Source organism: Buceros rhinoceros, unplaced genomic scaffold (genome assembly GCF_000710305.1).
Source record: "Buceros rhinoceros silvestris isolate BGI_N320 unplaced genomic scaffold, ASM71030v1 scaffold26083, whole genome shotgun sequence".
In the NCBI taxonomy this organism is placed as follows: domain Eukaryota; kingdom Metazoa; phylum Chordata; class Aves; order Bucerotiformes; family Bucerotidae; genus Buceros; species Buceros rhinoceros.
The window spans coordinates 1,778-11,284 of NW_010404604.1; the positions used below are offsets into that span (position 1 = coordinate 1,778).

The 9,507-nt window shown below is 46.2% G+C and overlaps 1 protein-coding gene across 1 annotated transcript in view; it reads left to right on the forward strand.

Moving 5' to 3' along the window:
• Positions 1–213: 213 nt before the first annotated feature.
• LOC104491084 (chromosome unknown open reading frame, human C8orf48) overlaps positions 214–9,507 on the forward strand; it is a gene marked incomplete at its 5' end in the record, with an annotated part of 12,367 nt that continues 3,073 nt past the window's right edge. The window contains 5 exon segments of the mRNA XM_010133445.1: positions 214–460; positions 2,309–2,431; positions 7,775–7,785; positions 7,788–8,036; positions 8,835–8,987. Coding sequence (XP_010131747.1) covers positions 214–460; positions 2,309–2,431; positions 7,775–7,785; positions 7,788–8,036; positions 8,835–8,987 — 783 coding nt within the window.

The following is a 9,507-nucleotide window of genomic DNA, read 5'->3' on the forward strand; positions in this document are numbered from 1 at the left end:
TGTTTAGGTTAGAAAAGATCTTCAAGCTCCTCGAGTCCAACCATTCCCCCAGCCCTGCCATGTCTCCACTAACACGTGTCCCTCATTCCTGGTAGCTAAGCTGGATGAGAGCGGAGCTGTAACAGTCCTCCATATGTCCCCCCTTGCTGTACGTGGTCCAGTCGTTCTCCCTGGATGAGTGAACCCGTCTCAGACTCTTGTTTCTGTTTGCAGTGCTGCACCATGACGACTGCCTCTGGTAACGATGAGAAGCGGCAGGTGGAGTTGAGCCAGAGTTCCTGTAGCTCCAGTTTGGACTATTCAGAAGATACCTTTGAGCCCTTCAGCGAGGAGGAAGGATCCTGCTGGCAGCGAGAGAGCGAACCAGCTGAGTCGTGCTGTTCCACAGAGGGCTTAGAGGGGTCTGCTGTGTCAGATACGGTGGAAAGCTCGTCGTGGTTGGCAGGCCAGAAGCACGCAGGTATGTGGAGCTTGCCATGCTTGAGACCTGTCTTTCACAGCTTTGACTCAGTGCAGTGGAGCCTTGGGTCAGCAGAAGTAAAAATGTAAAACTCACGTGCAGTGTTTTTGTGGTGCAAAACAGCTGAGTGCACTGACCAGGTCTGTGTTCTGCACCCTTGGGGTCTGCTGATGGCCGGCCACGTGTGGAGGGCTGTGATTTAGCCGTGGAAAAAACCTTTCCTTAGTAATCTGGTGATGCTGAAATTCTCTTGGCGTGTTAAAAAAAGTTCTGCAGGATAATCTTAACTGACTTACCATGAGTGAAAAGGAGCTGGGTCATAAAATAATTTTTCCAAGGGCACAGGGAAAGTTCCAGGCATAGGTAATACCTTCAGGCTGTCTCAGATGAGTGATAAAGAAGCGGGTGAGCTGTTATCGACATGTCCAGTGGATATGTGCCTCCTGTCCGTCACCCATCCAGCCTTTCGGTGTGAGTTGGGTTTTTTCGCACTCTGCAGTAATTACCAGCACCATTATTGTGGAATCCTTTCCAAATACTGTTTGGGCATGAAGTCCCAACAACTCAGGACAAAGTTTGCTGTCAGATGTGTGTATACATGAATGTAAACCCCGGTTATCATAGCATCAGATACCGGTGCTTCAAACCCCTGCATGAAGCGGTGGTCATGGCCTTGGCATCAGTTCATGCCCCATGGATTTAATTGAACAAGGTCAAACACATTTAACACTTAAAATTTTGTGTTTTTACAAATTATAGGTTTTAATAAACCTTTTTTCTTTTTTTTTTTCCTGGAGATATAATGATTTTTTTTAGATAATTCCACGTCTGACCACTGCAATTGTTATTTCTGGCGTCACGGAGTGCCTGCTAGAAGGAGCCCTTGCTGTGTGCCTAGAGGGGGTTTTAACAGGTGATACCACTTCTTATCTTTACACAGTTAATGGTTCATAAAATTTGGGAGTCTTCTGAATGCTACTAGTTAAATGAGAAACTAGGAAATAATTCATAGAAAGATATTTTGGGAAATTGGTGGCTTTGTGCCATATTTATCTCGCTGAGAACAGCGTATGTAAATGACAAAAACTACAAAAAACCTGCAGGGACACGTGATTTCCTTGTGTAAACCCACTGAATCTGCTGTTGGTACCCTGAAAACAGAGCAGAGAAGCCAGGTGCTTCGAGAGGGTGCCCCGTGTTCGGAACTGGGACCACCCCGAATGCATCCTCCTGTCAGGGGCAGTGATTTTTCACACACTGGGCATCGTTGGTCTTTTCCCAGCTATTCGCTTTCCCACCTTTGCTGTTTCCTAACTTCCAGCAGAGCTCGGGTTGTCCTGGAACAAGCTGGAGAACACAGAACTGACACAGATTTTTTATTTCCCCTGTCCCACATTATTTTTCACTTGGATCAATACCTTGGGACAGTTCACCTGAGCTCCCCAGAGCGCTTGTTCTGCCACAGGCGAGGAGCCTGTGCAGGGCTGAAAATCAGTGATGGGGTTGAAGGAGGGAGGAGGTAGGTTGAGGCTAAGTTAGCCCCCCAGATAAAATCAGGTGTGCCAGCAGGTTCTAAGCAGTAGTCTCTGTTTTTCTCAGTATATCCTACAATTTTTTTAGTCATGTGCTTAGAAATGAGCAGTAGGAGGTACTTTGTGGGGCAGAAGCTCAGTGTTTCCTCCCGCAATCACCGATACCGTCTGTGTAGTCCATCCTGTGACTCGGGGTTTGTTTTCCCTCAGCAGGGAGAACTGTCCCACTCACGTGGAGGATTAGTTGCCTCCCACTTCGTTGTTGCCAGTCCTGCTTTCTTTGCAGTATGTCCAACGGTACCTTTTTTCGTCGTAGATGAGCAATCTGGAGCAGTGGATCCTGCAGCTGTAGAAAGAGATGTTGTGGGAAGATGGATTGATCTACAAAATAAAGAAGCTGGCATTAAACGAGAGAAATCTGCCATCAGAACTGGTGCTGGTGAGTTCCTGGCTCTGTAGAGGTTGTAATTCTTGCTCCTTTTGAAAGGGGATGGAAACTCTTAACTGGACTTAAATGTTACAGACAAGCTATTAAAGTTAAGCCAGGTAATGAAGTACCAGATTCGTCCTCTGTGCTGTCTCAGAAAGCAGTTTGTCTCCTGTGACACACCTGGTTTTGATGTTCCTGACGTAGTGGTGTTATTCTAGTGATATCACACAATTGGGATGAATACACTAAAAAAATGTATCCACGTTTTAAAATGAACTGTAATCCTCAACATTTTACTGGACCCTGTAGTTTTTCCCTCCTTCTCTCCAGCCATACCAGTGCTAGGAGTGTGTTGTTTTTTCCCTCCAAAATACCTGGCTTCAAAATTTGTCGAGTGAAATGTTTTTCCCCCTGTTAATCAGTTGTGTTAATTCTTGAATTACTCGTTTGCCACCTCTTAGTTCCTTTCCCAAGCTGAGGGAGGCAGCAGGGCTCCAATTTTGGCAAGAGCAATGGAGCAGCTCTAACCAACACACTGATGTGGTGTGTGAGGAGGAGGAGAGGGGAAGGGAGGAAGGAAGGATGCTGTGTGCATGGTTATGCAAGCAACTGTGAGAGCAGATGGTGGGATGTGAGCCCTGCTTAAGTCCTTCTAAGAAGTGGGTCAGAGATACTATTTTTAATTTAAAAAAAAGAGCAAGAAAGCTGTAATTGAGCAAAAAATAATGGAAGCAGAAGGGGAATCTTCCTCAGCCTGTCTGTACCTGAAAAGTGAAAACACTCCCAAGTTTTGTAGGTCACCTGTGAGACCGGTTAACCAGGGAGATCCGCCTGCCCAGGGGCTCCTTGGCATTGCGTTTGCCTACCAGCAGCCTCAAACCACCCGTACGCGGCAGGGGAACATGACCTGAGATGATTGTTCAGGCTATTCTGAGTTTGTAGCTTGTTCACACGGGGGCGAGTCAGCATTAGGAGTTCCTGACTCATCTTCAGCACTGCTCTTTATCACTGGTGTTCCGAGAGTGCCGGGTAGTCAAATAAGAAGACGGTTAATGTCGATCATCTCTGTAGTCGAGAGGCTGCTCCTGGCGAGCTCCTCTGAGCTCGTCTTCCTTTTGCGCGACCATCCGATGCGCAGAGCGATTGCAGGGGACCTGCTGAGTTCAGACTCACAGGCTGAATGATCCACCACGGTGTAACGCAGGGGAAGTTTCTCCCTTGAAAGACACCCGTGGGAAGATTTTATCCTCTTAATGCATTTCAAGGAACGTTCTGCTTTTGGTTTCTGGACTTTGATGGACAGGTTATCCCGCAATTCATCAGCATCCATCATACTCATCCATGTACTACATTTTTCATTGCAGATTTTTAACATATAAATGAAATAAGCGCATCAACTTTTGTGTGCTGAGATCTACAAACACCTGCTTCTCTTGGATTTAATAATTTGGTACTCAGTAGCCTCCAAACCTCTTACTATTTTATCAACTTAAACCACGCTAGAAGGTGAGCTCCCGCAGAAGCAGCTTGCTCAGTAAACTCAGCAAGATGAATTATGTATGCACCAAGCACGCATGGAGCTTCTCAATTTGTCTTCAGGTAATAAAACTGATGACTGGTAGTGTTAAGTGGGGGGAAAAAAAATCCTGGTTTGCATGTGGGAATGCATATGGGAATGCCCTGGAAATGGTGCTTCTATTTCATAGTTTTCCTTGTGGGCTGAGAGAAGAAATACCGAGATGTTGGCCTCAGGAGATGTGAGAAGTGTTTCTCACAGTTGTCTTTCTGTCTTCCCCTTCTCTGTCCCTCTGCCCCAGGGCTGTAGCAGCCAGCTGGTATGAGGTCAGTACGTGGCACAATGACTCCAAGTCCCTAGTTCCACACGGATTACTCCAAAGTCTGTTAGACATCTTTACAATTTGTTGCAAGAAACTGAGCTTCTTCAGCTGTGCAGTATCTGGGGTTTTGCAGCATTACCACTGCAGTGAGGGAGCTTCAGTTGTTACGCAGAGGCATAGAAATGTTGGAGCAGCGTCAGTCTTGTGACTGAAATACAGTTATTGTAGTGGTGGCAGCAATGGAAAACCTAGAAGTCAAAAAGGCCGGTGTGGGTAGAGGCAGATATCTACCAGCAGTTCATGGTGTTGGGGTGAACGGTGCTGGCGTGTGCCCGCAGGGATGTGTGCACTGGGGGGAGAGTTTAAGGGCTTATTTTTCTGCATCAGACTTTTTTCCAGCTTGTCCAGAGTATTTCTGCGTAGATCTGGTTTATGTTCACTTTCGGTATATGAAAATTTGTTCTCAAGTATTTAAATATTGACTTATCAAGTAGTAGTAGTAGTTTAAAAGTGTTTATTCAAAGTAGCAGAGAAAGCTCATGACAACTGGGAAACATCCCACTGCTCTGTTTGGAGAGAGTGCAGGTATCCAACAGCCCGAACCGGCTCTTTCCCATGGATAACACACGCAGCTCGAGGTGTTCCTCGAGCAGACCCCGAGACTCCAGACTTCTCTGCTGACTGTAGTGAAAGGGTGGTCCTGTAGGCTAGAGGGGGAACTTCCAACCAGCACTATCTGGGTGGAAACCTCTGCTTGTCAACGAAGTTCATTAATGCCTTTATGGAACTGGAAAGAAGGAGTTTCTTCGAGAGACAGGGGTCCTGCAAGGGCCTCCTCAGCAGCCGTGCTGGAAATGGAGGTTATCCCGCACTGTGCTGGAGGAGCTTTCCATGCTTTAAATTCATAGTGTAACAAATCCCCTGATCTTCCAGGCTGTTTGTGTCAGTTCAGTGCTATCTGGGCGAATCTTCCAGACGCTGTGTTCGCTGATCGGGCTATCAGCAGGTTCCTCTGAACTGCTGCGCTCGGGTGTGCAGATGTGATGTGGATAATTAGGAAAATGTTATCTCAGACGCAGAGTTCAGGTCTTTCTGGAGAGCAGTTACCGGTTACAGCCTTCCACAATTATCTCTCCTTTAACCACTGAACGTTTTTTCTTCTTAGACGAGTATCAGGAGAGCACAGTAACAGCAAAATGCTGCCAATTTTCCTGTTTAACCAAAGCGAGACATCAAAGGAAACCGAATTAAGGTTTTCTTTATTTTTCTCCTTCTTAAAATGTCATACTTGAAGATGTAGTTGCATACAGAAAGCAAAATCTTTGCAGGTCACCTGGTTGCCAAGCACACTGCAGCGTTTAAGACGTAGCCCTGGATTAGCTTATCTCTGCGGGACACACCAAGGGCCTCTGTCATCAGAGCAGCTTCTTGGGCCGGCTTGGTGTGCTTTACCCCCTAAATGCTCTGTGCTTTGTGACCCTCCTGCTGCAGGACCCGCAGCTCCACGTCTGCTCTGGTGTCTGCTTTTGCTGCTCGTGTCTCCTGATCCCATCTTAGTCCTCTGCAGCGAGGAGGATGCGGGAACGCAGGACTGGGGCAGGCAAACAGCAGCAGCTTGTACTTGTGGGACAGTAATTGGTGCTGGCAGGGATGCTCTGGGGACAGACAGGCAGTGACATTTCAGTCTGCCACCACAAATGGAGACTGAGCGTTCGAGCATGGCTGGATCAAAGATGGAAAGGAAGGAATACACGGAAGACACAGAAATAAAACCAAGCTGCAACGTGAGCGCACAGATCCCCTTGTACGCGTCTCTGCTTCCAGCTGGAGGATGGAGAACCTCGTGTGCCGTGGGTGGTAAAACAGAGGGTGGCTGTGGGGCAGCACACAATTAACGCACTACTGGAAACCAGTTCTATACATTGGGAGAGACTCCAGTGAATCGTCTCAAAACGTTCAGCAGACCCCCTGTGTATCCCTTGTGCGTTTGAGTGCTCCGGGTATGTAAATGTTGTTCTAGGGTGTTTCTCCCCTCCAGTAGTAACTTTCTAGTCTTTTTATTCATGAGTGAATACACCACTGTCTTATTTGTGTGATTCAACCCGGTCGTGGCTCATGATTTACACTGTTTTGCGGGGATTCTGCGCTGCGGTTCTAAGGAGGATGACCTGGTGACTGCAGCGGTGGTTTCCACTCAAATGTTTATGAACCTGCCCAAGGGGATTCTTCTGTTAAATTGCATTTCGAAGTATTGCTAATTCTTATTCACCTGTCTGTAGCGATCACTATGTCAGTTGAACACATCCTCTTCTAAGGAGGAGTAAATTGCTTTACAATGCTTGAAGCTGTGCTGCGGTAGCTGCACTCAAATCCCGTCTTCTCCTTGTCCATAAAGTGACACTCACTGTGTCCTGCTTTGCTGGCTCTTAACTGTAGGTCCCCCCCCACTTTATACCAACCGACTGCCTTTCTTCCTGGCCCAGTCCTCGGCGTTGCACCGACCTGACCGTACCTCACCTCTGCACCCATGAGCAGTTGGCTGACGGGTTTTGGCTGTTAGAGTGGAGCCCAGAGAAGGGAACGCTGCATTAGCTTAGCTGTATGCCAGGCTGTTCGCAGGACTTCTAGGGATGCTTGCCCTACTGTTTCATCTTCTCGTTTCTCCTTTAATTATGTATATTGAAGTTTTTAGTTGGGCTTCAGTAGCTGCATAAGAGCGAGATCTGCGTGATCGATGTTTAAATGGCTGGAAGCAGCGGTGTCTCGGGGCCCTGTGGTACCACCCAGGAGTGCTGCATTGATTGGCCTTGTTTAAGCCTGTGGAAAATCTCCCACTAAACACCGGACAAAGTGGCGAATCCATCCTTACCTGCCCATGTGAAGTATGAGCTCTCACTTTTTATTTATCCTTACGTGCCGCTGGGCAGGATACGAGCAGATGGAAGAGGGAGGGGTATGGTTTAAACAAGGCCACATAAAGAGTTCAGGAAATGATCACTGAAGCTTTAGTGTTTTCTGATGTAATTGCATTTCCTCAAAAAAAAAAAAGAAAAAAAAAAAGGCCTAGCTACCAGTTGTGGAATATATTAGAAGTGTTTTACAGCATGACTTCTACAGACACTGCCTCTAATTCTTCAGTGTCTTATGAATTGCTCCTTAGAGGTACTAGATGAGTAGCTCTCTAACTGTTAATTCCTTTTGTTTTAGCAAGTTGCAGTTTCTGTCGTTAGAACTCGGTTTATTTAATGTCATATATTTAAGTACTGGCTTTACTAACATGTTTGAGCCATATCATTAAGCAGTGTAATTCTTGAAGGTTCTGACTCCTCCCTTCCTTGGAGACCATTCATAGACGTTTATTGAGTAATTCCTACAGTTATCACCCAGATCTCTACTGAACTTGTGCACTGCTGTTGCCACAGTCACTGCCTCTAGGCTGGACCTTGGTTTTTATTAGATAACACGCGGTCACACAGAGGGAAGGCCGGTAATTCTTCCCCTTTCCCTGATGCAGTAATTGACACTTGTGCTTTGTTGATTTAGGCCTGACAGAGGTGACTGAATTACAAGGTGGAGAACTGGATGCTCTCCGGTCTTTTTGCACCGTTAAGATAAGCAGGATGCGCCGGCCCCTGATGCCTGAGCAGCCGAATGCTGGAGAGTCAAGAACTGGACCCATAGCAAAGAAACCAGAGTCGAGTGACTTGAATTGCTTTGTTCCAGAGCGGCTAATGAACAGAATCCACCTGAAAAATATCAGAGAGACCATGACACAGGTACTGCAAGGAAGAAAACAACTCAGACAAATTCCAGTCTTATGCAGAGGAGAAGTAGTAAGGAAACAGGCAACAGGGAGGCTGGAGACGTGACTTTCTAGGACTGATTCCACTGCTTTTGTAGCAACTTCTTGCATTTACGTAACCAGACAGAATCCGTGTAAATTATATCCGATAACGTTATTGACTTCATAAGTGCACAAATCCTGGGTTTTGTGTACAGCTGTTGAAAGCGTTTAAGATGTCAAGGTGGGCAAACTAAGAGAGAAATCAATGAGTAGTGCTCTTCGTCTTGGAAAGAAAACTAGAATCTGGTTTGTGTTCTAACTCAGAGCTGCACGTAGATATTTGAACTAATGGCTTCAGGGATTATTTATTATTTTATTTATAAGAAGTTGTGAAGATCACCATAACCTCCGTGGCTGGTATTCAAGTGACAGCATGGGAACGCTGTTGTGAGCACGAGCATGAGGGAAACTTTGCCTATTTCAAGAAGAAATAGTGTGTTATAGATCAACGCTGTGGTTCTGAGATACAAGTAGATAATTTAAATGAAACCGAGTTATCGATGCCGGAGGGGGTAGTACCTGGGGGAAAGCAAATAGATTTAGTGTGAAAACATTCAGGCAGGCTGATCAAGATGATGACAAAGATTATGAAATCGTTTACAACTGCTTACAAAAGTGAGTTTTTGTCTTTAGGTGCTTGCTATCTCTGTATTTTTATTGATGGTTCTTCATGGTGTGGTCGGCTTGCGAGGACAGGTGTTGCTCACTGCATCAAAGTCTCATCTTTCAGGTGACAGAAGCTCAAATTCACGAACCTTCAGAGTGCCCTGACTGTCAGAAGAAGGAAGCAGAGCTAGCCCAGATTACCTTTCTCAGACAGAAGAAGACTCTCATGGAAAGTGCTTTAATCCAAGAGAAATCGGAAGAACAGATTTACTTCATGGTAAGCAAATGTTGTTAAAAAGAAGTCATGGTACATTTTATACATGCTGTGACTAAAGCACACCTGAGCCAGGTTTCCCTCTGGTTGATGGCAGTGAGCTCAGAGTGACCTGAATGCAGCGCAAGTCAAAATGGAATTTGGCTCCATATCATTAATAAAATGCCTGGGACTAACATACTGTTCAAGTCATCTGAGCTTGTCTGACCCATGTAAGCTGAAGGTCTTTCTCAGGATGTCCTAGAACTGGTTTGGGTACTTCCTGATTTTTTTTCTCTGCAGTTTGTTTGTGGATGGGCTGTCCAAGACAAAATGTTAAATAACAAAATGATATGGTAGAGGTAGCTGTGCTCTGTTAGTTGCCCTTACTCGTCCTTCGGCATAGGGCTCTCAGAATAAGACTCTGCAACAGAGAATCACAGAATAGTTTGGGTTGGAGAAGCCCTTGGAGCCCCTCCAGTGCCCGTGTCCCCCAGCAGCGCCAGGTCCCCCCTGCCCCCTGTCCCCCAGCAGCACCTCCACA